The following is a 25,855-nucleotide window of genomic DNA, read 5'->3' on the forward strand; positions in this document are numbered from 1 at the left end:
GGCGGCGACGGCGGCACACCGCGCATAGCGATGAGGCGTTCGCCAACCTCCCAATCCGCCAGAATCGCCTCATGGATCTCCGGATCGTTCCTCCAATCGTACAGAGGCGTAGGGGGCGGCTCCGGCGTGACCGAAGGCTCGGGCTCCGGCGAAGGGACGGGCGACTCCGGCGGGCGAGCAGCCGGCGGCTCCAGCGGCAGCCCGGGGACGAGGATCCACTCGATGCGCGCGCGGTGCTACAGCGAGTCCATCTGGTGCAGGGCGACCTTGACGCGCTCCTTGACGTCGAGGGCCGGGTCGTTGGCGAGCGCGCGCACGGCGGCCTCGATGCCGACGGCGCGCAGCTCCTGCGTGCGCAGGCGGGCGTCGGCGCGGTCGCGCTCGTCTTCGATCCAGGTCAGGGAGTTGACGGCCCAGACGCAGTTGACGCGGACCTGCGGGTCGGCGTGGCTGAAGTGCGGGAGCCAGGCTTGGAGGAGGGGGCGCTGGGCGATGAGGAGCTGTTTGTGCTGGGGCGCGCTGTTGGCGAGATGGATGACGACGTGGGTTGCCGAGAGGATGATTTGCGTAGGGTTGTAAATTTGGCGGCTGGCGCCGTTTGCGCCGGGGGTTCCAGTGGAGGGTTGGCGTTGGGACACGGGGAGGGGCGCGAGTTTGGCGGTGATGAGGTCGTAGATTTTCTGGTGGCCGATCTTCGAGAAGACGTAATTAACCATGTCAGAGCAGTCCTCGCCGTGGAAGAGGTTGCGTAAGAAATCAAGTGCTTGCTCTTGAATAGCGAGATCATCGCGCCTGGCTTGTAGTTGCGGGTTCTCTTCAAGCTCCCTGACTGCGTATAGGTGCTTCTTGGTATTGAAGCCTGAGGTGGGAGGCAGTGTCGAGCGTATCTGCGATGCTTGATAATGTGTGTTGGAAGGCTCGTCATACATGATCTCGCCATCTTCGTCGTCGTCATCATCGTAGCTGTCATCGTGGCTCAAACTGATGGGTTCGTCCACGTCCATGGAAGAAGGGTTGAGCAAATCGATCTGCTCACCTGCAGCATTTGAGCTGCTCAATCCGACGCTCACGCCCCCACCATTTGCAAACAGAGTCTCATCTCGGGGCTGTCCTGCGATCGCTGCAACAAGCCAGCCAGTGCCAAGCTCTTCCAGCGTGTCGATCTTGAAGTCTTTGGGAGCCGACAGCAAAAGATGCTTCAGTGCCCAGAGACTTGACAGTCGAAGTGCTGGCGAGCTTCGCTTGGCGTGCTCGCAGAGCGTGCGCGTAACGCCGTATGTCATCAAGTCTTCTCTCATGGGACTGAAGTCTACCAGAAGATTTGTGCAGACGTTCGTCGCAGCGATCTGGACATCAAGATTTTGATGTTTCAAGAGTTCGAAAAGCGGCTTTGCGACACCAGCATCAATCAAACTTGTTCGAAGCAGGCTAATACTACGCGACATGGACTTCGCGGCGTTACAAGCTGCCAAAATCACGGCTGTGGTGTTGCCATCTTTAGCACTCAGCTGGCCCTTGTTGGACATGATGCTGGCTTGCAAGTCCTGAGGGAATGGCTTAAGAGAGTCGATGATGCATTGAATGACTCCAGCTTCCACGATAGCCTTGCGGTGGACGTCTTCTTTGTGGCCGATCGCCGCTACTGCCAGCAAAGCCCCTTGACGACAGCGCATAGAATGCATTATTTCGAGAGGCAGGCCCTTGTTGCCAAGCTGACAACTGGCAGGCTTCTCGCTTCCATCTGATGTGGCGCGGTTGGCAGGCCAGATTGGTTTTGCCAACGGCACATGGTCGAAGCTTTTTCTGAGGATTGGGCAGACATATTTAATCGCTCCAGCTTCGACTGCGGCGGCCTGCAAGTTTCTGTTGCACGAAATCAAGCTTGCGAGGACTTCGCAGCCAGACTCGCGGACTGCGGCCATCTCTTCGGGCTTGCGGGGGCTCTCTGTATCTCTGTATTCGAATCCATCTTGCACCAGCCGAACAGCAAGTGGCACAGCAAGAACGGTCATTTGACGCTCTCGATCCCTGGATTTTTGCGAAAGTTCGTGCCGAGGGAATGACCCGGTGTCTATCTCGACAGCTTCATTTACCATCGCTAACAGCTGGAGGGCCTGGATTCTCTGTGGTCCTTGGAAAAAGCGGACGAAATAGAGGAGCCAGCTGCAGACAGCATTGGCATGATCAATGTCACCCTGTGGAAGACTTGATTCTGCAACGCCGTTTTGCCTGTACGTCCGGCCACTCGGGAAAGAGCTGGACGAGCCGCCGAAGGAGACACTCTTGTTGGACGGGATGTGAAGAGGTGGGAGTAGACTGCCTTCTGCATTTGGCATTCCGTACTTGGGGCCCATCATGTACCTCAGATCTCCTTCGCCAGGAGAAAAGTTGAGGAACATATCTTTTACTTGCTCTGAAAAGACAAATCTGTGGGCACGATATGTCGATCCGGAGACTAGCGATGAAACAGCTGCGATTATGTTGGGTACAGCAGAGGCCGGGGGTTGTGGGAGCAAGTGAGAAGTGTCGCTGCGGTAATCAATGTGCTTGTTCACAATCGAGTGCGAAACAAGTAGGCCAGCGAAAGTGTCAAGGAATCCGTAATGCGTCAGAAAAGACCTGACGCTGTCTTCTTGTGCGGAGAGAGCGATGATGTCGCAGACCAGCGGAAGCTGCTGCGGTGTTTGTTCAGTGCCGTATGACTGGCGTAAGATGCTAAGGAAGATCTCTGAGCTGTCATTGTTGAATATGTTGAGGCTTGGAACATCTGTTGTATCGCTGGTCTCGCGGGACAGTTTCCAAGCACTAGCAAGATTCCGCAGTGTCTGCAGCGTTGATGTGACCAATTTGGGCGCGCATCCTGTCCGTAAGGTCTGAGTAAGAGCCTCTACAGTCCCAGCTGCCACCAAGGGAGCCACATATGCCGTACCGCCTGTAGCCAGACTCCCGAGTATTGTAGTAGCGTCGAGCCTGGCCTGGTCCTGTTGCGTCCAAGCTTGTGTATGTCCTATCGCTGTCCCATTTCGTTCGCCAGATCCCGCATGCGACACGATGTTCACCAAAGTATCAAGGATTCCATCTCTTACTGCATGCTCTTTCCTCTGATCATGGCCGACAAGGCTATTCTTGATCTTCCTCAGACTCTCGATCTGCTGCTGCGCGGACTCAGCGCTTCTGAGTGCTTCGAGCGCGGCAAGAGATATCGCCTGTACCATGGTCGTAAAGAGAACCAGAATCAGTATGTCATGCTAGTGCGCTAGACGTACATGGAACGGTCGAAGCTTGGTGCTATTGTAATTGAGCAACCAGTAGCTACCTTGCCTAGGTAGCTGCATGTGAAGCCGCACGTCACTCTCCGGACGCTCGCTTAGTGGAGCCTTGGGGGCGGGAGGGACCGGCCGGGGCCGCCGCGCTATCGAGCCCAGGTCTGAAGTCCACTGGAGTCAAGGAAGAAACTCCGGACCAGGCAAAGTGATGTACCTTACTATACAGGCAAATGCAGAGGATCGACATCACCCGGTGGCCCAAATCGAGCGTACAGTATTTCTTGATTGCCTTCTGCACAACGTCTGGCTTTTGAAGTCGCAAGTTTTGAGAAGTCTGAAGTAACACTCGAAAGCCAATAACAGAGGATGACATAGTTTAGCTCTGGATTGCGTCTACCACGCCTCACGGCGGAGTCCTCGTGAGGCCTAATTACTAACATTCTACCCTCATGCTGTAGTCCGATGATCGCAGAGTTCTACTGACTCGAGGAGGCCATTTCCGTCATACAACAAGATTATCTCGCAGATGCTACATATATTAACGGTATATGCGGTGTACGACAGGCGTAGCGGACGGTATGGAGGCTTCTAAGTTCAAAGCTTTTTGAGAATAAGCACTCTAGACCCGAGGGCATGTAGACCAGCCCGTGGCATGGCAAACATGTTTACTGGCACGGCTATAGTCATCTGGGACTCGCAGTCCCATGCTGAAGACTGCTTACTCATTTGTCAGACGTCTTGATACCGCGGCTAGCAGCGGTCTGGACAGCGGGCGAAATGGTGCCGTGTCTATGCAAAGCATGAAATGGAGGCAGCTCCGTGGCCACACTACTGACGTGCCGGTCCAAACATTGTCCACGTCGACGTCTGACGGGAAACCGTCCCGTTTGCACGACAGCCGAGATAGGCAGCGCCAGGCGAGGATTCCGCCTCGAGCAGCGGGACGAAATTGATGCCAGCGCGAGTGCGGTCGGCTTGCTGCCGCAATACCGTGGTGTGGTTGCGTCAGGGAAGAGCGAGAACAGACAGGTCACCAGCAGGCGGTCATTGGCGAGGCGGCGGCGGGCCAGATGCTAGCAGCGATAAGGCGGATCGGGGCTGCGGCGAGCGACAGCAAGGTTTGCGTAGCTCGCGCGCCCGGGGGCCACGTGAGCGCTGTGAGCAGCTGTGTGGCTTGCCGCGCTGCCCTCGCCGCCAGCCCTAACCTCACGCACCCATTCTGACGCTGCAGCGCTGCACCGACTCTTCCGCCGACCGCACCAGCGTCTTCGCCATGCCCGGCCTGCCCACCGGCCTGCCCACCTCACTACTCCGCCCCTGCAATCCTCCTGCTGTCGCCCCGCCGCACTAGCCCGCGACACACCGCAGCGATCCCATATTCCCCTCGCCCGCCGCGTCCACCACCGCCCACACCCTCACCGCGCCGCCGCACGTCCCAGGAATTATGCGCCGGAGCCTGACCACGCGAGCGACGTCCGAGCTGTCCACCACCCGCCCCTCCGCCTCCTCAGCCTCCGCCGCGCCCCGCCAGCCCTCTCCGCTCCCATGTCAATGTCGGCCTTGACATCTTCGCCCTCGCCCGTAGCCTCGCCGCGCGCCTCGACCTTCCACTACCCGCCCGCTCGCTCGCGCGGCTCGTCCTTTGCACCCTCGCCCAAGAACCCCGTTCCCTCCAAGCCGTCGCCGCGTTTGGCCGCAGTCTCCTCGCCGCGCCAGCGTGCCGCCAATGCGCGTCCGTCGCCCTCACTGCCACAGCACTCTCACGCCAGGCACTCGCGGGACCACTGCTGCGAGAGCGGACATCAGAGGCAGAGTAGGCCGCGCTACGCGGATGCAGGCACCCAGTACAGCCCGGACGGCTATCCCCCAACCGCCGGGAACAAGCTGGCAGCGCCGGAACTGAAAGATCCAGAGCTGGCGGGTGGCAGAAAGAGAAAGGAGGGTGCCCGGTCGAGATCTCCACAAATGAGCCCCTCTGCGAAGCCGGGCACCTCTGCCACCACTGACCCTGCCGAGCCGCCTGTGCGAATCGATCCAAACGATCCTCGAGCACAGCAGCAGGGACTAAAAGGAGGTCGTGGGGGCAAAAACTTGCCAGAAAGACCGGCGGGACAGCAGGCAGATCCAGAGGAAGCGCGGTCAACCCATGGACACTCGTCTGCCCCGAAGAGGCCGAGGGCAGAATCAAAAGCAGCCAAGACAATGCCGCGAGCATATGAGTCTTGCAATCCTAAAGATTTAGGTGTGCTCATCGCGAACATGCTCATGGAACTCATACGCCTGAACGACCAAATACCGCTGCGAGACGGGCGGCTGACAAGATTTCATTCACGCGCGCCGCCAGGCATTAGCGTGGCCGACTATCTCCAGCGTCTTATTCAGCACGCAACTCTCTCGCCTCCGATACTACTCAGCATGGTGTATTACATCGACCGGCTATGCGCGCTCTACCCGGCATTCACAATTAACAGTCTGACGGTCCACCGTTTCCTGATCACCGCGGTGACAGTGGCTGCGAAGGGTCTGAGCGATAGTTTCTGGACGAACCCGACGTACGCCCGCATAGGCGGCATCCCGGTTTCCGAACTCGCGACATTGGAGCTAGAATTCCTGCAAAAAGTACAGTGGAAAATCGTCCCGAAGCCAGAGTCCCTGGTGGACTACTACAACAGCCTCGTCGACCGGACGGAAGGCTTTCAGCTAGAGCCCAGATCGGGCGAGAGCAGCTCGAGCAGCAGCATGATGGAAGACGCGAGCGACCGAGAAGACGACCGCATGAATCAGGACCCTACATGAACGTATTCGTTTTTCTCCCCCAGACAAAAAGCCGTCTTATCTGTCCTGCGTGCAACCAATGCACGCGCTCTGCTCGCACCAGATGCGTTTTAACCCGCACGGCAAACGGCACGTCTCGGCCGCTGGCCTCTAGTGCTATCGCATCCCAGTCGGGCTGTGTACAAGCATGGTCCGCCTGTACGTTGCATGGGTGGCCCACCAGGCCGCAAAAATCCCGCACCGAGACACGCCAGGAACCCATTCAAGAAGCGGGCACTACTCCACACATTAGCCGAAAGCGGAGTCGAAAGGAGACCTGTATGAAATAGCGAAACGCTCCACGACCGCCAGCCCGCCAGCCATTGAAGTCACCACGACCACTTACAGGCGTCCTGAGCGTGGAGTCCGCAGGCCAGTGAAAATTGCCCGCGCACAGCACGGCCCGGCTGCGATCCTGCACCCCGCTCCTCTACCTCAGGGATTGCTCGTGTGCTCAACACAGCGCGCAGCTGGCCAGGATCAATTGCCGGAGAGCAGCCGACGGCCATGCGGGAGGCAACTTCACCCCACCACGTGCGGCCGTAGCATGCGAGCACGGCGGAAAAGTGTTCTCACGAGGCCATTCAGTGTCGCCGCGAAAAATGAGACAGGACGAGGAGCAGAAAAGTACGCGGCGTCGTGGGTGAAGCGGGGTTCGGTCTGGTCGGTCTGGTCGGATATCACGGTTACTTCACGTACAAGCACGTTTTGGCATTTTGTTACTTCTTTCTTTATTCGATTTTTGCTGATGTCTCTTCCCACTGAGGCGGCGTGAGCGTTTTGGCAGCATAGCGAGGAGGTTCGGGACAGCGGCTAGGTTGTTTCTAGAGAAAGAGAGGCTCTTGTGAGCTTTTTGTGGCACGCGATGGACGATATCTATAATGCGATCGCGTCAAAAGTGTACTTGACCCGCGCTCACGTGTTCTTATCCCCTTGCGAACATCACGCTGTCCTGATACGCTTTTAGGCCGTAGTGGCTTTGTGCCAGACGCCGCCTGCTCGTCACATCAGGATTATGTACAGTGGTGGCCCAATGGTGCATCCCAGACCGTCACCGCAGCGCACAACAGCTCTGAAAAGACACGGTAGATGACATGAAATAATACATACAAAAAAAAAAGGAGCCCTACGCTAAGTTATGTGAGAAAAAGCGAAGCTCGGGCAACGCCGCCGTTCGCCAGGATATATACATTTGCCCCATTTTCAAAATGCGATCCTTTACTATTCCTTCCCCTTCTCCTTCCGTCTTCGTCTATCGTCCTTCCATCACGGTGTATCTCTCTCGCCTCCAACCCAACCCTCCCTCAATCTCATCTAAGGGCTAGCCGCGGCGGCAGTCGGGCCGTACGCGACCTGCTCGCCCGGCGCGCCGGGAGCCATGAAGTTGGTCTTCGGGTTCTTCTGGGCCTTGGCGGCGCTGCAGCGGGCCATGGTAGGGGAAGAGCGGGAGATGACGTCCGTGAAGAAGAAGTTCTCGATGGGGCGCTTGAGAGCGGTGCCGGAGACGGTGGCGCCCTTGTTCTGCTCGACGAGCTGCACGCGGCTGAGCTGCGGCAGGCCGGCGGGCTCGACGATGTCGTAGCGGCGCAGTGCGGGCGAGATCTCCTCCATGCGGTCACGCAGGGCCTCGACGTCGTCGTACGGCAGCGGCGCGCCGAGCGCCTCGGAGACGGCACGGATGATCTTCCAGTCGTCGCGCGCGGCGCCGTAGATGCTGGTCGCGGCGCGGCCCATCTGCACGCGGCCTTCGGTGTTCACGTAGGTGGCGTGCTTCTCGGTGTAGGCGGCGCCGGGGAGGACGACGTCGGCGAGCATGGCACCTTTGTCGCCGTGGTGGCCCTGGTAGATAACGAAGGCGTCCTTGGGGATGTCCTCGGCGGTGATCTCGTCCGCACCGAGGAGCCAGACGATCTTGGGAGTGGTCTTTGCGGTCTCGGGGCTGGCGACTGACCAGCCGAGCTCGTAGGCACCAGTGCGGGAAGCGGCGCGCTGGAGAACGTTGTAGCCGTTCCACTCAGCGGTCTGGAAGTTGCCCTTGTTCTTCTCGACGAAGGAGCCGACGGTCTCGTAGATGGCCTTGGCGTCAGGGTGCTCAACGGCGGCGGAGCCGACGATGATCATCGGGCGCTCAGCACTGGCAAGCTTCTTACCGAACTCGCCAGAAAGGGCAGCCTTGAGAGCGTTGGCATCGCCACCGAGGCTCTCGTAGTCGAAAGTAGACTCGAAGTCCTCGCCGACAAGGCCGACCTCAAGATCAGAGCCCATCCACTGCTTCCTGATCCTGGCGTTCAGAATGGCGGCCTCGTGTCTGGGGTTGGTGCCGACGAGGAGGATAGCATCAGCCTCCTCAACACCGGTAATCTTAGAGTTGAAAGCGTAGTTGGAGCGAACGTCAATACCGTGGGCAAGCGGTGCAGAGCCCTGAGGGAAATCGAGGGCAAGGTTCTCAGAGCCGAGACGGTTGGCAAGATCCTTCGCGGCGACCAGCTGCTCGGTGTCGACAAGCTGACCAGCAACGAACTTGACCTCGTCACCCTTGGGCGCGATCTCCTTGAATTTCTCGCTGATCTCAACCAGGACGTTCTCCCAGGTGGCGGGCTGGAACTCGTTGTTCTTCCTGATGAGAGGGGTGGTAAGACGCTGTGTGCTGAGACCGTCGCAAGCGAATCGGCTCTTGTCGTGGATCCATTCCTCGTTGACGTCGTCGTTAAGCCTGGGAAGAATGCGCATGACCTGGAGGCCTCTGACGTCGGCGCGGATGTTGCTGCCGACACCGTCGAGGACATCGACGGTCTCGATGTGGTAGAGTTCCCAAGGCCTGGCACGGAAAGCGTAGGGCTTGGATGTGAGGGCACCGACGGGGCAAAGGTCGATAACGTTGCCGGAAAGCTCGGTGTCCAGAGCAGTCTCAAGGTAAGTACCAATCTCAAGGCTGTTGCCACGGCCAGTGCTGCCGAGCTCGGGAGCGCCGGCAACATCGTTGGCAAAACGAACGCAACGTGTGCAGTGAATGCAGCGGTTCATCGAGGTCTAAAGAAAGTCAGCATTGCTCTCTGCGCGCGGCAATGTCCTATGTGCTCACCTTCACGAGGGGGCCGATGTTCTTGTCCTCAACCGCACGCTTGCCCTCAAGCTCGTGGAACCGGCCTCTGTCCGCACCATATCTCATGCTCTGATCTTGCAAGTCACACTCGCCACCCTGGTCGCAGATAGGGCAGTCGAGGGGGTGGTTTGCCAGAAGGAACTCCATAACACCCTCACGCGCCTTGTGTGTTTGCGGGCTGTCGGTGTGGACAACCATGCCGGGCTGCACCGGCCACGCGCAGGAGGCGACAGGCTTGGGCGCACGCTCAACCTCGACCAGACACATTCTGCAGTTTCCGGCGATCATGAGCTTTTCGTGGTAACAGTAACGGGGAACGGTGGAGCCGGCCTTTTCGCAGGCCTGAATGAGAGAGGAGCCGGCTGGGAGCGGTTGTCAGCGTCAGGAGCCTGGGTCAATTGGGTGCTATACAAGACGTACCCTCAATTGACACCTTCTTGCCATCGATAGTGAGCTCGACCTCGGCCGCACGGCGCGCGCTCGAGGAGAGGTTGCGGGCGGCATTCGCTTGGGAAAGCGGGCGCTGCGAGCGCCTGAGAGAGCGCAACAGCTGCTGCCTCATCATCTTGTCCTGCCGACGCCCGGAGAAAAGATGTAAAGGTAGAGGGGAGAGTGGTGTGTGTGGGCGGGTGTGGTGGCGGTAGCGTTGTCGTCAATCACTGAAGGTCTCCAGGCTCTCGCTGCTTCCCGCCCAGCGCAGCCAGCCAGTCGGGGCAGCCCGTGATGGTAAGCCAAACTCCCGTGCTTGGCGTGCCGGCTTTAGTACATCTACGATTTCTGCGACGCCAGCGCGTGCTCTTCTTTTCTCCATTATACTCATCACGGCACTGTTTATTGTAGTACCTTTGCGCATCTCTACGCGAAGGCACCCTATTGTGTGTCGGAGAGCACGAACACGTGCGCCGTAGCTGGATAACTAGAGGGCTCGCTTCAAACGAGTCCACTGAAATGATTCTCCTTACCGACGGTCGCTACATCTCACTTCTGCAGTCTCACGAGAGGTCTGCAGGAGTATATAGCATAGAAAAGATCCAACTATTCGGACGACTCTGTCACCGCCATATATCGAGAAGCGGTTCTGCCTTTTTCCTGAACCAAGGATTCGTCTGATTTCTCACTGGTAGGTCAAATTTGATTCACGCCATATAACTTTCAAATGCTCCAACATCACGGATTATTCAATTTTTCTCGAAACCGAATACTTCAAACCTTTGTGCATAAAGTGTGTAGATGTCTATTTTGGAGGGTTAATGCTCGCACTCTTGGGTACTTCACTCCCAGTCGCGCAGGTGGCACCGGCATCCACTGGCAGGATGGCGCCTGTCATCCATCTTGCTTCATCACCAGCCAAGAATCTCACAACTGCTCCTATGTCCCACCCTGTTCCCTCCGTCTTTAGCACACTACGGTTCTTCCTCGCCGCTCTGGCCTCTTCGCTCATGCCGCCCGAAAACATCATGGGAGTATAAACCATACCCGGACAAACGCAATTGACACGGATACGCTGGGGTCCATGATGGACTGCCATCGCGCGTGTCATATTCTGGTGTCTCGAATCAGCTTGGGCCTCCAGGATCTCGAAATACAATTGAGACTTACGACGATGGCGCCTTTGCTTGTTGGGTAAAGCAAATGTGGCGTTCCACCTCTAATTCCAGCGACACTGGCGATGTTGACGATGCTGCCACTCCACTGCCCCTCGTTCTTCACCATCACTGGGATACAGTACTTCGCCATGATCACCATGCTCGCGACATTGATCTCCATTCCCTTCGCCCATTCTGCCATGTCGACTTCCTCGGCCGTTCCTTGAGCCCCGCCAACGCCAACAACGTTTACCAAGATATCGATTCGTCCAAACGTTTCGACGGCCTTGGAAACAACGTTCTTGGCCTCTTCCTCGGATGTGACGTTTGCTTGGATCGCGATTGCTTTGCCGCGACCATCCTGCTCGATCATCTCGACAGTACGTTGTGCGAGATCATGTTTCATATCGACGCAGACAACGCTGGCTCCGGCTTCGGCTAGAAGTATGGCTGATGCACGCCCATTACCAATGCCATCGCCAGCTGCGCCAGCACCAGAAACGATGGCAACACGACCGACGAGAGAGCGAGTTGGACGAGGAAATTCTTCAACCATTTTCGAGTCAATTGCGAAACTTCGTTGTTGGATATGGGCAACCACGATCCTCAACACTTCGAGCTATAAGACGTTGCTGGACCGAGGTACCTTATTTACCCCCCGCTTTGGGATTCGTCGAGATGCAAACACGCTACAACAACTTTTCAGTTTCTTCGTAAACCCGGACTAAGCGACTGCTCTATCTCTCTACTGAAAAGACCATATTTCATATCGGTCTTTGCTATTTGGCCCAAATAAAGGCAAGATGCTTAGCGGTACCATTTGGGACTAGGAATAGTATTGCACTGGAGCATAACAATATATGTATTTGCTTAAGTTAAATCGTGTCCTCAGCATTGCATGACATGACACATGATTCCTGGAAACAACGGGCAAATCTCCGATTTCACAAACCATCAACCACGCCGCGAACGCCTTCCCGTATCATGACCATCGTCAACATCGACTCTTCACTGCATCGAAACGCTTCAAGCGTTCATCAGGTTGTTCGCCACGGGGCACTTCGCGACAGGCGCATCCTCCGGGACCGAAGGGTGCTCGTGAACCTTAGATTTGTGGTGGTCCAGCGTAGCGTTCGTCACCGGGCAGACGGCGCCCGACTCCTTCTCCGTCAGGTGCGGGTGAGTGGGCGGCAGGTATGCGCTCACAGGGCCAACAATCGGGCACGTGGCGTCCGTGATTGACTCCTTGCGGTTCGCATTCTTAAGAGCAGGGCAGGCGCTGGCATCGGCTTGGTGCACGTCTTGGGGAGCGCTGGAGTCGGACGGGTGCTCGTGGATGATGGAGTCGCCGTGGTGGGAGACCTTGGCGTTGGTGACGGGGCAACGGGCTTCCGGGTCATTGTGGTCGTAGTGAGGGTGGTTAGGCGGCAGGACGCTGGTAGTGGTGCCGACGACAGGGCAGACTTGCTGGGCGGAGGCCATGGCTCGATGTTTGTGAGTGCGGTTGGTGATTGTGTAAGAATAAGGATGTTCGAAGCAAAGGTGCTTGGAGTAGACAGAACAATGGATTTTGAGAAGGAAGACGAAGACTGAAACCAAGGAAACGGCCTGTTTCCAAGACTTACCTTCTTGTTGATCTTCTAGCATCACAGGGCCAGCAAGCTCGAAAACCCCGCGCCTGGCCTGCTAATTCTGCTTACGACACTGGTCAGCTCCATCTTCCAACGATATAATTGGCCATTTAGCTCAAGGGCTCCACTTTATTCCCACTTCAGCATCTCTTCGGTGAGCCTTCGAGACGACGACAGCCTTGCAAAAACCCACAGCAGGGCACAGTCATATCTCTGAGTCGTACATCTGGGCGTGAATTTATTGCTGATTTGCTATGCATACAAAGGCAGTGTACGGGTTTCCATGAGTCCCGATCAAGGGTAATCCGCTGAAAATGCAAGACGCCAGTAGGGTCGGAACACATTGACATTCTGATTCAATCGACCTACGACTCCGCGAGTCACCGCTCATATCATTATCCCCTTCTCTCTTGGTGTTTGCCCAAGTTAAAACTTGCCAGGTCAAGCTAGCACACGACAGGTGTGGCATCTACATGTCCTTGTGGATGTTGATCACAACCTGTTCGCTGAACTTCTGCTCGCTTTTCTTCGCCGGCACCTCAACGACATCCTCCTTCTTGTAAGGATTGGAGGCATTTCCAAGGACGTAGTAGTCATCGGATGCTGGGTACCAAGCGCCCTGCTGCCAGAACTGCCACTTCAAGTCGCCATCCTGGTCCAGACCCAGAATGTGAAGACTTTGATCACCCCAAGACGAGAGCACTGGCTCGGACGCGAAATCACCGCCCTTAGACATCCACTCATCCTGCGAAGGATTCCACTGAGAGCCATCCCAATACTTGTAGACGTAGGAGTTCTTCTTCGTCATTTTGCCGACGATGTCGATACGGTTGTTGGCCCAGTGGACGACTTGCGGAGCTGTGACGAAGTCACCGCCCATCGACTCCCAGCCGTGGTAATAGCCTGGCGCCCAGAAGGTGTGGTAAAGCTTGTGGTCCTCTTTGTTGACAACCCAGACGTCCATGCGGCCGAGGCTCATGGAGCTTGACATCGGCGTACCCATGAACTGACAACACTGTGAGTATTGTGCGCTACAACAAATGGCGTCTGGAAACAACCTACTGGCCCGCCGAGATTCTCCCACTCCGGGAGATCAGACTCCCCATTCCAGTACTGGTGAAGCAGCGTACCATTGACATCAATCCCAAAGATGTCAAGCCTGTTCGGACCCCAAGACACCATGGACGGAGGAGAAGCGAAATGGCCCCCAAAGTCTTCCCACTTCGACCAGGAATCTTTGTTGAAGTACTTGTGCATGTACTTACCTTCGTGCGTACAACCAACAATGTCAAGCCGACCCGGCCCCCAGGAAATGGCTGCCATCTCGCCGACAAAGTCGCCTCCGAGATTCTCAGTCTTGTCGCCTTCAGGCTGCCAGCTGCTGCCGTCCCAGTATTTGTGGGCCGCCATGCCCTTTTCGTCAACAGCAAAGAGGTCGATTCTGTTCTCTCCCCATGTCACAGAGGTCGGGCCAGTTTTAAGGGTACCTGCGAGGTCCTCGAAGTGGCGATGTGGTTCAAAGCCCTCAGGAACATGGTACTTGTGCCATTGGGATTGACTGGGTGCTCTACCGAATACGTCGAGACGCTGATGGCCCCAGGATACAACCGACAGGGCAGGGTTGCTCGTAGCGTGAATGACCTATCATTCGGCTTCAGTTTTCTTCACATCAAATGCGTACATTGACCGATCTTACGCGAGCGCCGATGAAAAGACTTGCTACCAACGAGCGATACATTGTGAACGGATATGGAAAGGTGCCTTAAGGGAAGAGGGCTAGCAGGAGTCGGACGAGAGGCTTATATGGCTATCTCACAGCCACACAAGGCAGAGAGCTAGTGAAAGTCCAGTAGCACACACGGACTTGACGGCTTGGGTAGCGACATGGATGGCTTTCCCAACGACAGACCTCATACATGCTCATCGAGCAATGGGCATTGGTCTATATTGCCACATGTCTTCATGCTGTTGGGCCTCAAATTGGCCAATGACACGAAGCGTCTCAGGTCGACGCAGGATTACGACGACACATCCAGGTACGAGATTTGACTGCGCCGCATGCGACATATCTTCCCGTGACTTGCGAGTGGAGTGAATCCTTCCTATGGAGAACCGAGTGACCGAGCTTTGGGGAGTTGCAGGATGTCTCGGATCTCGGCTTGTACATGCAGCTTGTGCATACCGCTCGAGCTGCACCGCAGAAGCGCGAGCGCCTTTTTAACGCAAAAGCGGGAAAGCTCTATTTGTCTCATATGCATACCCCAATGCACGAAGTACCAGAAGTGGGACTGAAGGCCGGCTCTCGGCGGACCGTTCAAGTCAAAGGATGTAACCGCTATAGGTGACGATCGATTCAAAAACACATATATGCGCACAGCCGTATACAGTACCGAGTTTCTGTAAACGTAGGGACATCTGAGAGAACATTTTCCGTTAATCAGCTGACGCATTGCTGTAGGAGCGTGACAGACACCGAACTGAATCTGTCACTTTCCCTGCTGTCTGTTAATAACGTCCCAACAAAGATAATGCATTCTCAAGTCCGATGAAGCCGTCAATGCATATGGGCTGTCCTGCAGAATCATGACTTGCGTGCAAAAGCACACATCATTGAGTCCATTGATCGCCATGTGAAAAGACCAGCTTCCCCGCTATATGCATGCATATGCGTGCCACTGTTGCAACTCCTTTATCAGGCATGTGGATCAGCCCAGCTTAATAGGCACCGCGCCTGGAATCGCACCAGCTTTCTCCTTGCCGGCCAAAGTGTGGACGCCTGCAGCCACCTGCTGCGCAGCAGCGTTCCACGTATCCGGATGGTTTCTCCTGCCGTCTTCCATGACTCGCAAGTAGTCCTCGCGCAGCTTTCTGATGTCGCGGTAGAGTACCGTCCGGCCGGCTGCAACGTCCCAGTACAACTCTTCGGCCTCGAATTTGACGTTGTGCAGGTCGTCCCGCATCTGGTGCAACCTGTTTGGCAAGCCTTGTCCCTTCATGAGAGCCAGAGCCCCTGCTGTCACGGTGCTCAGAGCGCCCAGGACGGCGATACTGCCGAGCACAACGAAGACGGCGCCCAGCAGGAGCTGCAGGACGAGCAGTACGTAAGTGAGGACGTCGAAGATGCGGTACTTCATGTTGATGTAGTCATACTTGGCGACGATCCTGGTGTACATGCCGTTCTTCATGCCTAGCTTCTTGGGGTTCTCGGTCTTGGAGACGGGCGGCTTCATGCCCATGAGCTTGTAGAAGTCCTCTTCCGCGAGTGGCTTTTCATCGTCGTCCAGTCTGTCTGCAGCGGGATCTGGATCGGCTATCTTCGGTGCGGTAAGGAGTGGGCGTTTTGCACCAGCTGGTGTCTCCGGTGCCCATCTGTGATGCGTATGCTTGGAGCTATGGTGCGAGAGTGCATGTTGTACCGGCTGCTGATCGGCCTTTTGAGGTCCTTCGTCATGAGTGGGTATGTTCAAGCCTAGCGCTTGACGCGAGAAGGTAGGATGCTGCAAGTAATCGTTGGGTCAGTGCCTGTTCAATCCTTGCTGTGTCGGTCCTCTGCAGTAGGAAATCCGTACCAAAATCAAGGAGCTCGACGTTTGATGCGGCCGCTTTGCGCCCTCGCCGTCGATCGCTTTCTCGATATCGGGCTCTGCGTTGTGGCGATGAACGCTGTTTCTGAACGAGCGTAGGCTATTGCCCAGCTCTTTCGGCAGCTCGTGCATCTTCACCGTCTCCTGCTCTCCGCTGTAGTTTGCGCATGTTGACGAGTTGTCGGTTCGGGATGTTGGAGGTTGACTGACGAATCGAGGATGCGATTGCCTGAACGTGATCATTCAGCCGCTCTTTCGCTCGGTACCTGTGCAAGCTAGCTCAGCCACTTCGAGAGCTGACAAAGGTCGCCTTCCGCCCTGTGGTGGCACATTTGATGTGTTGATGACTTTGTGTTCTTGGACGATACATCAGCCTTGAAAGAATGCATTTATGAACCACACGTAGTGCTTAGAATCAATTATTACGTACTAGATCGTTGGCTTCGTAAATATGCGCGCTTTGTATCAAACATTAATGCATCGCTGTGCGAAATAAGCAGATCGCTTCAGACAGATCATTTAGCCGCGGCGTCCTTAGCTTCCTTCTCTTTGTTCTTCGCTTCTCGCTGCCTTCTCATTCGCTCCTCTGCGGCGCCCGCCATGATCTCTCGTCGCGTCAACGGTCGTCCACCATCGCTGGCCTCAGCTCTACTAGATTCTCCGCCACCCAGCACGAACTCTCCGCCAGTCCAGCCACCATCATCTGCCTCCTCATCGTCGACGCCTTCGTCACCGGGATTATAAAATTCTTCGCCGCCTACACTCTTTCCGCCTCGTCTCCAGTCATTCTGCTCGACTTCCTTCTCGATCTCTTTACAAAGGTTCCAGAAATTCCGGTCGTGATCGCCCCAGACGTTGTGAGCCAGCTCGTGGCAGAGCGTGTGCCGGATGACCTTGTAGTCTCTGTAGCCATCGTACGCATCCGTCCTCAACCGCAGCTCGATCACCTCGCCGCGATTCCGGTTCAGCCCCAGCGTCTTGCTCTCGTGCGTCGTGTGTTCGGCAGGGTTCATCTCCGTAAGCAATCCCACGGAGAAACCGTGCTTGCGCATGCTAGCCTTGATACCAGCGTCGTCGCGCAGCCGCTCGAGGAACCGCTCGCTCTTTTCCGGGTTCGGCAGATACGGTAGGGGCCTGATCTGGTGGAACGTGTAGCGTGCTTCGTCCTGCACCTTTTTCCAGTCCCGGTGTTTCTCGGCCTTGACTTTCCTGCCCTGTCGCAGCGCCGTGCGCCGCCGCTCCATGCGCATTTTGCGCTCCGCGATGTCGGATTCCAGCTCCTCCACCTCCGCTGTTGTGGCGCCCATAAGGACGATCTTCTTCTCTTGCAGTGATCGCAGCTGGAGCGTAGGGTCCTTGAAGGGAGGCTTCAGAAGGCCAACTTTCGGTGTTATGAGGAATTTCTGATTTGTGGGTGGTATGCGCAGGTCCTCGGCGACCGTGTCGGAAAGGTCTTGGATCGTCGCATCTTCGGTGTGGAAGGGTAGGTTGACTGGGTTGTTGTGAAGCAAGACTGTGATGTTGAAGAGTGCGGGCACTTCCTCCTCTTCCACTTCTTCGTACTCCGAGCCGGACTCCGGTGCCCTTTCACCGAAGAGCTCTCCGTCGATTGATGCCATTGCCACGCCAGTCGGGTTTTGAGGATGAATGGTCGGCGGGGATTGGGTTGGATAGATGCGCTGCAAAGGATAGACGGGAGATGCTGCCAGGGTAGTAATGGGAAAGCTGTAAGTATAACCTACAGGCAGTGTCTACGTGGCGCTGGAGGAGGCGCAGTGTATATGTAAATGACAAGATGATGGTTGCGCTGCTTCCAAATGCTTCTTTAGACGCTGACAAACACGTCATGCGTCGAAGACGTCACGTGCCGTGACGGCTCGGACTTTGGCCATCCGAAAGCCGCTCTCAGGATGCTTGCCACCGCTCAATGGTTCACACAACCTTCTTTCTCATCGGGTCTTGTAAATTTCGTGGGCGCATATATGACTGAAACTCGGATTGAGGCTCTGAACGCCACATTAGGGTATCTAAAGATCTACTAATCGCTACTTTACGCTGAACCAACAGAAAAAGGAACAAAGACGAGCCGTCTTCGATTCCATTACCAAAAACTCCATCATGCAACGGTCTCCATGCAAGCGCACGAAGCCGGTGCTCGTTATGTCGTCTGTTACCTTGACCGATCATCGAGTGTTCTTTGCCTTCTCAAGCGTATGAACTGCTCAAGCCTCGGACATGTTCATCTTCGGGTCTGCCGCGACGCTTCCGCCGACACCGCGGTTGCGCCAGACGTAGAGGATTGACAGTGCGAATGTCGCTGAGAAAGCGAGCCTACAAAGGTTCATGTCAGCCACAGTCCCAGATCAAAAACACATTCTTACAGAAGACCTACCACTCAAAAGCGCCAAACGCAGCCGCGGCCTTCGCTGCGCTACAGACGTGTCCGAAGCATACTCGGTTGCCCACGAACACGGCCAGCGCGACAAAACTGGCAAACCAGAAGATCATCGTCAGACCCTCAATGCCCGCGATGACGCCGGCGTGGTTCAGCTTGGACTCTCCGTACCGCATTGGCACGAGGATCAGGTAGGCGAGGGTGATTAGAGTAATGACTGCGACGAAAACCATGAAGGCAACCGATGATGGCGCGCCGGCATTCCAATAGCCGCCCCACCAGTTGGCGACTGATGATGTTGTTAGCTATTTGCTTTTCGCAGGGCTCGAGATCTGAAGGAGGCTCACCATAGGCTGACAGTCCGAGGACGAGTAGTGTGAGAAGGCCTTGGACGACACGCAAAGAGAGAATGAACCCTCGGGTCTCGTAGAATGCCATGATGAGCTGATTTTGATATGTGCGGGTTGATGATAACGATCGTAATGAGGTATTGCGGGAAACACCAGGGTAGTTTGGGAACGTGATCCAGGAAAGGGCGGACAGCAGCTATCTTTCAGGTTCTTTTGTTGTGTCTCACAGTCGTCTCCGTCCCAACAGGCGTTCTGACACAGTTGGTAGTGTCTCAGGATGGGGAAGCGTGGAGGATCGGCGCTGAAGAGAGCGTTGGAGAAGCGACCGTTACGGGATCTTTAGTACCTATGGCAAGGACACACCTCAAACGCACGTAACGCGCGCAGCGCAGCTGTCACGCGCGCCACCACGCGTCAATAATAGGCACTGGTATGCCGGGTGGAATGCAATCGGTGCACAGCAATCTCTCACAGGGCGCGAGAGCAGGCTGTGCGCGAGCGATGCTTGCGAGAAGCTCAAACTCTCCCAAGCCACAACTACTCTCTTCGGCTCTCCAAAGCTGAAGAGTCGTGATAGAGGACACTCCTAGTCACCTTGGCTTAACGGCGGTATTGGATGACACAGGCGTGGCGTGACTTGTAGTCGCACGTTTCCTGTTTCTGTTGATCGGCGCGTCGTGCAAGCGAGCCCAATCGACTGGCTGGACTGCTGAAGCCTAGCACAACCCCTCCCAGGGGCTCCGATCGTGAACGCACCGACAGGGCTGAGTATCAATACGCGCCCTGCTGATTGCCAAGCATGTTTGCAAGTTTCAGGACGGGGCACATCGAGCGAACACGTGGGCAAATCAGTCTGAAGAGCGGTCAGGTTAGGTTCCTCCACAGAGCTCCGCATGAGCACCCCTGAGCTTCTGCTGCCTGAAAAATGAAGCTTGCCCACATACATGCTTTTTGTCATAGCCGATCTCAATCTGATCTCATCACAAGGAACCAAACGCATTGGAGTGCCTATTTTGCGGCGAACTGCCGCTTCAAACGCTGGTATCATTGCAGAACCTGCGATAGCTAATGTACACTTTCACCCAGTAATCATTAATGAACGCCCATACCATGCCATGAGAGCAAACCACCTGGAGCTTGACGTCGATCGTCAGCGATGGGCTACTTTGCTTTCTTGGTCGGAGACTCCTGGTAATAGCCGCCGAACATCTCGAAGAACTCAGCTTGAGTCAAGGTCTTAGTGCCCTTCTGCTTGATCTCCTCCAGCTTTTTCGGACCAGGCTTGACACCAATGACGACAAAGCTGGCGTCGTCAATCTTCTTCGTGATCTGCCCTCCGTAAGTGGCGACCGTCTCCTCGAGAGTGGCACGGTCGAGCCCATCGAGAGTGCCGGTGAAGAGGAACGAGAAGCCGGTCAGAGAACCCGGGCGGCCTTCCGGAACGATCTTGTGCTTCTTGGTGTTCGGCTCGGCGCCGTTCTTGGGAGCATTGGTCTTCTCTTTGACGACCTTCTCGGCGCTGGGATACATGTATGAGCGACATAACATTGCGAGGGCATCGCGACTTCTTACACTTTCGGGTAGTGGACCTTGAACGTATTGATCTCCATCCCGTCTTCAGCGGCGTCAGCTGCAGACTGGCGTTCAACGTAGATGCCGACGATCTGCCCGGAGAAGCCATCCGTGGCAGGCGTGGTGAGGACGAACACCTCAGTCGGAGCGGTCTCCTTCTTCGGAGGCATTTTTGGTGATACGAGGCGGATGATTGATAGAGGTGAAAAGGTGAGTGATGAGGAATACCGATGAGGTCAGAATCAATGACTTTGTGAAGCTGCCGATGAGAATGTGATAAGTAGTGTGAGGATGGGGAGCATCAGTCATCGAGCGCAAAGGGTGGCTTCGGCGGGCAGTGATGCTCAATTGGAAGGAGCGACCAGGCGACAAAGCGCGTCAACATCACGGTGGTGTCGCGTCGGCGCGTCGTTGTCTGTAGACCTCACTTCAAAGCGAACTGTGATAAACAGCGAAGTCATAGATGAAGCACAAATACATGCTATTGACATTTGGCTTTGCTTTTGGACTGTTAATGGCGGAGTAGCACGTGCGCCGACAGAAGACCGAGCTTAAGCGCCAACGGTACAGACTGCATTGTCACCGACAATGCGACATCACAGCTCGTCATCGGTGTCATCCTCTTCATCGTCCTCTCGACCCGCAGAACCATTTGCATTCTGATCCGGTTGCTGAGCATTCGGAGCAGTCCTGCGAGCGAAGGGCAGCTCTCGTCGCGGCGGCATTTCCTCGAGGCTGACCTCTTTCGCAGCACCGTTTTCTTTGCCTTTGCCTGCCGCCTTGCCGCCACGCTTGCCGCCGGAGGCAGTGGGCGGCTGTGATCTTGTAGGAGGTGGCGCAAAGCCATCGTCGCTAACACCGTCATCCGTGTCTTGCTCAGGCGTTCGCTGGCCTTCCTCTTCCTCCTCTACAAGCTCGTCGTCATCTTCTTCATCTACTGGATCAAGATCGAGTCCGTCCTCGTCTTCCTCTGAAGCAGTAGGGCCAGCTTTGCGTTTGCCAGGAGCTGACCGACCAGCCTCACGTCCCGATCCATGTGTGTTCTTTCCGGATTGAGACTTGGTGGCTGCACTTAGCTCACGCTGTTGATCGCGTATTTTCGCCCGCTTGCTGTCAAGTAAGACAGCGCACTTACGTAGTAGTTCTTCCTCGTGCTCCTTCTTAGCCTTCACGAGATCATCAAGCTGCCGGGATAGTGCGTCCACTTGGGCCCGTTGGGAGCCCAGAGATGCTTGCAAGGTTACAAGCTCACTGCGTAGGTCGTCCGAGGTCGCAACAGCGATCTCCACCCAGTCGAACGGACTGACTTCCTCCTCCTCGTCCTGCTTCAGTTTGATCGAGCCTAGTCGCTGGGTGATGCCACCGATGTTCTTGCGCAGAGTGAGAGTGCATGTCTCACCACTGATGGCCGCTACAGCCTCCAGACCTTGTAGGGCGTCAAGGTTGGCATCCGGCCGTTGGTGGAGCAGAACATAAGCAACAATGGCCTTCCATTCGTCGTCGTCTCCGCGGTAGTTGCTGGCTTGCAGGGCCGCCAAGTTTGCAGACTTAAGCGATCCAACATATACGTGCTCGTGCTCGGTGGCCACCAGCTTGAGATCGAGCGGGCGTGTCTTGCTCGTCTGGGTGACGTTCAGCAGCAGGTTGGCGGAAGGATCGTCTGTGCGGCGGACACGCAAGACATGCGTCGCCGCCATCGCGCCGAAACCTTGGTGAGGGGAGCAGTTTTCGGTTTGCGGAATCGCCGTTACAGATCGTCCAGGGGATGGCGTAGCGTGTTGATGTTGATCGAGCGGGCGGAATTGGCGCCCTGGGGCGGGCACACCAGTTACATACGTCTGTTCTAACGGTCGGTGGCGGCGCTGCCTGTTTCGCCCGTCTTCTGGTTGCGGAAACGGCTGCCTGCCCCCAGCCTGGAGGATTCGGATGTTTGGCGGTCGAGCGAGGCTGACGCCTGAGTCTGCCTGGCCGCTACATGACGCTCGTGTCAGTGAACACAGGCGCGACAGGGCATGCCGGCAGCTGGTGGCGCTTGACGCGGACTTAGCTCGCTCTCTCGCGCTGGCACCGGCGGGCGGCCGCGTGCAGGAGGCATGGGCTCAGGGTTCACGCGGGGGCCTCCCGCGCCGGCCCACTCAGCCACGGACCTTGCCATCCACGCCTCCTAGCGCGACCCGGTGCCAGCCTCCTCTCTGCGCAAGTGCGATGCTAGCGCTGGACACCACCTCACTTTCACCGCACCTCCCTCCCCCTTCGCTCAGGAGGCCCACCCGCAGGATATTCGAGAATCGCCGCGTGCATGTCGCGCGTGGGCGACCCGACGACACCGCCCTCACCACCCCGGCTTGCTGGACGGACACCACGACCACCGGCGCAGCATGGCGCCCGCCATGGAGAGCTGGGACGACGACGACGATTTTCAGGGCGACTTCCAGAGCTTCGGAAATAGTGTGGGTACCGCGCAGGGCAGCTTGTCGTCGCGTCTGAGCGTGCGCTCCGAGTCCGTGGCCGGCGACGACGACTGGAACGTGGTGCTGAAGCCGAACGACGAGCAGTCCACCAACAGCGCCCTTCAGTCCGCCAAGCAGGCCGGCATCCCTCTGCCTGCGGACGTGCCCTCCAGCGCACTGCTCGGCGGCACCATCAAACGACTCGGGAAGAGGACTCCACGGCAGAAGGTAGAAGATGACTGGGACAACGATATAGATATGGGCGAGACGCCCTTGACGCTGAAGCCTAGGCCGGCCGAGCCGGCCGCTGACTTTGGCGGCGACGATGACTTTGACGACTTCGAAGGTAGTCTAGGTATTCGCTTTGCTGGCACCAAGCGTGACGCGAGGGAGTCTTCCGTGTCTGCTATGAGTCCGAGCATCGGCTCGCCAATGGCGGAGGAGAGCGACCATGACGAAGCCGGAGGGCTTGACATTCCCGATGGACCACTGGACTTTGAAGCGATCCTGAAGAAACGCCGTGCTGCAGAAGCTGCCCTCTCGGAAGCAAGTGCGCCCAGCCAGGCCAGTCCTGCCATCGAGCAGCCGTCGACACTGAACACGCACAAAAAATCGAAGTTGCTCTCGGAGACTGGAGAAGATTTCTTGGATGGTTTCGACTTCGGTGGACTCAAGTCCCTGAATGTTCAGAAACGTACAGTGAACAAGAATGTCAAGGTAAAGGACGTCAAACCAACTGTGGCTGCTCAGAGGCCTGCCACGACCCTCAACTTCCACGACAAGCCTATCGACAGGCCAACACACATGCGTTCGCACCTTCCTCGTCCAGTATCGGGATCAAAGCCAGCTTCTCGACTGGAGCCAGTTCTTGAGAATGGCACCTCTACTATAGCGCGAGAGCGCCGACAGCAAGTTGCTTCCGGCAACTCTAACCTCTTACGCAGCAAGCGCTCTGCTCCTGCACTCAGAAGTCAAGCGCAGCAGTCGTCTATTGCACGGCCACCAATGCCATTTATACCTCCTGGCAGCTCGTCTCTACAACCGACCCACGCAAGCGCCCAAAGAGCTATGCCGTACCATTTGCGGCGAGAGTCTGACCCAAGCAACCGACGCGGAGCCCAGTCCCCGCCGTTACGCTCCCATTCTCGCCTGTCGAATGCTTTTATACCAGACACGCCGTCCCGACTCGCAAGACCTCGTGCAGATTTGGCGCCTGCTGCACTGGCTCGTGAGGCTGCATCTAAGCGCAACTTGACAAAGCCTTCACGACGACGCAACTTCGGCGATGGCTCCGAACTGGACAACTTTGACGACCTACGAACTAACAATGAAAGGGAAAGCAAATTCATGAAACAGCCATCAGCTCGAGGCCCGCCCAGACTAGGCATTAGGCATGCTCACAGTCGCTCTGATGTCAAGGAGCCGTCGAAACGAACTATCGCTCTTCCTGACCGTATGATGACACCTGCTCCAAGGACTCCAGCAAGCCCTACGAGAGGGTTCGCTGATGCTCAAAGCAACACGCCAAGCTATCTGCGCGACACAGCGGCTTCTAGGATAGCTCGTGAAACCAGACTCGCTACTAACAACCCTCGACCACGGAGCGAGGGACCTCTCATGCCCGTGAGCACTAATTGGAAGGCTCAAATTGCCGCGCGAAGTCCGCACACATCTCCCTCAACTCTCAAACCGAAGCCAAAGCGGATACAGCCCCATCTAATCAAGGGCATAGGAATACAGGTAGCGAAAAGTGAGTACCAATGCCGCATATCTAACAAGATCCCACTGACACAATTCCCACAGCTGAGAAAGGCATGACATATAATCCAAACACTCTCCGATGGGAAGGAAACGAGAACACCCTCTCGCACTTTGACATTCCCCCGCCTCTCGAAACACCGACGCCCACCGGCGCCCAGCCTCAGACATCTTACATGGATAACATGCAGCCTCTACCACCGCCGTCCGCCAGCCCGCCAAGACCAGCCTTGATCGCTCCCATGTCCGCCGCAACAAACATGCAAGTCAACGGCGGCATGGTCTTCGACCCGCACCAGATGAAGTGGCTCAAGATCAAGCACGGCCGCGACGTCAGCGGGCAGATGTCCCCCTCCGCCACCGACGAGGAGGAGGAGGACGTTTTTGCCGGGCTCGAGGACCTCAAGGACGATGCGCCCGCTTTCGGCGCCGGCGCGAGCGTCACCGGCATGCAGAGCCCGGTCTCCATGGCCAACACCGGCCTTGGCGAAGTCCATGAGGAATTCGACCTCGGCCCGCGCTTCATCCACACTCAGCGTGACGAGGAGGTCACTTGGCGCCGACGATGCGACAGCTGGTTCCCGGCAGGCGGCGGCTCTAGAGTTGAAGACGACGGCTGGCGCTGGGCGGCGCGCAACGTGTTCATCGAGACGCCTGGCACCGCCATGTGAGCGGCGACCGGACCTAAACTCATCAGGAGCAGTTTCGTATCTCTATCTCATCAGGCCGGGCTCGAGGGCGATACCTCGGCCTCTATATCACGGAGTTCGCGGAGAACTTTACACAACGGGTAAACATCAAGAAGAAAAAGAAAAGGTCAAGACGCACCTCACCGGGGCTTCCTTCTGACCATCAACATGTGCATAAAAGGGGGGCTTTTCTTAACGACAAACGGCACGACTCTTATGAACACCGATCGACACTACCCGAACGTCGCGGCTACGAAGTATCATGAAACAAAAAGTGGAAAGGGAAGGACAGGGCTTTCCGTGATTTATGTGGTGGTGACAGGGCTTTGTATCGTTTTCTTCGGGGGACGGGATTGGCTTGAGTGATACCTTATTCGCGTGCTTTTTTGACTTAACTCTTATTAGATGATTATAATTGCCTTACTTAGATCTTTGGTGAATGGAATGCCCTTTGAAAATCTGGATGTTGTTGTTCGTCGTGCTTCGCGTTTTCCGTGTGAGAAGCTTTGCATTTTCAGATCTTCGTCGCTTCGCTGCGGCCTCAAGGCATATCACTAACACGCACGGAACACCCCAGAGAGCACAATTGGTCCAAATGTCTTCCATTCCATTCAACATTTTCAAAAACACAACTCGCTAACAGCGCAGCAGGAACAA

The 25,855-nt window shown here is 56.4% G+C and overlaps 12 protein-coding genes across 12 annotated transcripts; 2 read left to right on the forward strand and 10 right to left on the reverse strand.

Annotated features, from left to right (window-relative positions):
• Positions 1–236: 236 nt before the first annotated feature.
• WHR41_03480 (uncharacterized protein) lies at positions 237–3,215 on the reverse strand (the record flags this gene model as incomplete). The annotated part of the gene is made up of 2 exons (XM_069372086.1): positions 237–2,860; positions 2,930–3,215. 2 exons carry the CDS (start codon positions 3,213–3,215, stop codon positions 237–239), a joined length of 2,910 nt encoding a protein of 969 aa, XP_069230703.1.
• Positions 3,216–4,811: 1,596 nt separating this feature from the next.
• Positions 4,812–6,062, forward strand: WHR41_03481 (uncharacterized protein; the record flags this gene model as incomplete). The annotated part of the gene is made up of 1 exon (XM_069372087.1): positions 4,812–6,062. One exon carries the CDS (start codon positions 4,812–4,814, stop codon positions 6,060–6,062), a length of 1,251 nt encoding a protein of 416 aa, XP_069230702.1.
• Positions 6,063–7,170: 1,108 nt separating this feature from the next.
• On the reverse strand, positions 7,171–9,818 carry nuo78 (NADH-ubiquinone oxidoreductase 78 kDa subunit, mitochondrial). Its single transcript, XM_069372088.1, has 3 exons — positions 9,604–9,818; positions 9,163–9,545; positions 7,171–9,110 (listed from the first exon to the last, which is right to left on the reverse strand). The coding sequence occupies exons 1-3, from the start codon at positions 9,746–9,748 to the stop codon at positions 7,395–7,397; spliced, it is 2,244 nt and encodes a 747-aa protein (XP_069230701.1). The 5' UTR covers positions 9,749–9,818; the 3' UTR covers positions 7,171–7,394.
• A 564-nt stretch (positions 9,819–10,382) lies between these two features.
• Positions 10,383–11,339, reverse strand: WHR41_03483 (uncharacterized protein). Its single transcript, XM_069372089.1, has 2 exons — positions 10,783–11,339; positions 10,383–10,726 (listed from the first exon to the last, which is right to left on the reverse strand). Exons 1-2 carry the CDS (start codon positions 11,323–11,325, stop codon positions 10,418–10,420), a joined length of 852 nt encoding a protein of 283 aa, XP_069230700.1. The 5' UTR covers positions 11,326–11,339; the 3' UTR covers positions 10,383–10,417.
• A 456-nt stretch (positions 11,340–11,795) lies between these two features.
• On the reverse strand, positions 11,796–12,251 carry WHR41_03484 (uncharacterized protein; the record flags this gene model as incomplete). Its single annotated transcript, XM_069372090.1, has 1 exon — positions 11,796–12,251. The coding sequence occupies one exon, from the start codon at positions 12,249–12,251 to the stop codon at positions 11,796–11,798; it is 456 nt and encodes a 151-aa protein (XP_069230707.1).
• A 618-nt stretch (positions 12,252–12,869) lies between these two features.
• On the reverse strand, positions 12,870–14,138 carry WHR41_03485 (uncharacterized protein; the record flags this gene model as incomplete). Its single annotated transcript, XM_069372091.1, has 3 exons — positions 12,870–13,406; positions 13,463–14,041; positions 14,097–14,138. 3 exons carry the CDS (start codon positions 14,136–14,138, stop codon positions 12,870–12,872), a joined length of 1,158 nt encoding a protein of 385 aa, XP_069230706.1.
• Positions 14,139–14,885: 747 nt separating this feature from the next.
• WHR41_03486 (uncharacterized protein) lies at positions 14,886–16,466 on the reverse strand. The gene is made up of 3 exons (XM_069372092.1): positions 16,415–16,466; positions 15,970–16,340; positions 14,886–15,897 (listed from the first exon to the last, which is right to left on the reverse strand). Exons 2-3 carry the CDS (start codon positions 16,225–16,227, stop codon positions 15,106–15,108), a joined length of 1,050 nt encoding a protein of 349 aa, XP_069230705.1. The 5' UTR covers positions 16,228–16,340; positions 16,415–16,466; the 3' UTR covers positions 14,886–15,105.
• A 33-nt stretch (positions 16,467–16,499) lies between these two features.
• Positions 16,500–17,603, reverse strand: WHR41_03487 (uncharacterized protein; the record flags this gene model as incomplete). The annotated part of the gene is made up of 1 exon (XM_069372093.1): positions 16,500–17,603. One exon carries the CDS (start codon positions 17,601–17,603, stop codon positions 16,500–16,502), a length of 1,104 nt encoding a protein of 367 aa, XP_069230704.1.
• A 360-nt stretch (positions 17,604–17,963) lies between these two features.
• On the reverse strand, positions 17,964–19,227 carry WHR41_03488 (uncharacterized protein). Its single transcript, XM_069372094.1, has 3 exons — positions 18,727–19,227; positions 18,377–18,668; positions 17,964–18,315 (listed from the first exon to the last, which is right to left on the reverse strand). The coding sequence occupies exons 1-3, from the start codon at positions 18,815–18,817 to the stop codon at positions 18,207–18,209; spliced, it is 492 nt and encodes a 163-aa protein (XP_069230699.1). The 5' UTR covers positions 18,818–19,227; the 3' UTR covers positions 17,964–18,206.
• A 507-nt stretch (positions 19,228–19,734) lies between these two features.
• On the reverse strand, positions 19,735–20,869 carry WHR41_03489 (uncharacterized protein). Its single transcript, XM_069372095.1, has 2 exons — positions 20,302–20,869; positions 19,735–20,248 (listed from the first exon to the last, which is right to left on the reverse strand). Exons 1-2 carry the CDS (start codon positions 20,469–20,471, stop codon positions 19,891–19,893), a joined length of 528 nt encoding a protein of 175 aa, XP_069230698.1. The 5' UTR covers positions 20,472–20,869; the 3' UTR covers positions 19,735–19,890.
• A 28-nt stretch (positions 20,870–20,897) lies between these two features.
• WHR41_03490 (uncharacterized protein) lies at positions 20,898–21,998 on the reverse strand (the record flags this gene model as incomplete). The annotated part of the gene is made up of 1 exon (XM_069372096.1): positions 20,898–21,998. The coding sequence occupies one exon, from the start codon at positions 21,996–21,998 to the stop codon at positions 20,898–20,900; it is 1,101 nt and encodes a 366-aa protein (XP_069230852.1).
• Positions 21,999–22,463: 465 nt separating this feature from the next.
• On the forward strand, positions 22,464–25,662 carry WHR41_03491 (uncharacterized protein). The gene is made up of 2 exons (XM_069372097.1): positions 22,464–24,501; positions 24,555–25,662. Exons 1-2 carry the CDS (start codon positions 22,680–22,682, stop codon positions 25,178–25,180), a joined length of 2,448 nt encoding a protein of 815 aa, XP_069230853.1. The 5' UTR covers positions 22,464–22,679; the 3' UTR covers positions 25,181–25,662.
• The last annotated feature ends 193 nt before the right edge of the window (positions 25,663–25,855 follow it).

This window comes from Cladosporium halotolerans (assembly GCF_011745625.1).
Source record: "Cladosporium halotolerans strain TM138-S3 chromosome Unknown Sca9, whole genome shotgun sequence".
Taxonomy (NCBI): Eukaryota; Fungi; Ascomycota; class Dothideomycetes; order Cladosporiales; family Cladosporiaceae; genus Cladosporium; species Cladosporium halotolerans.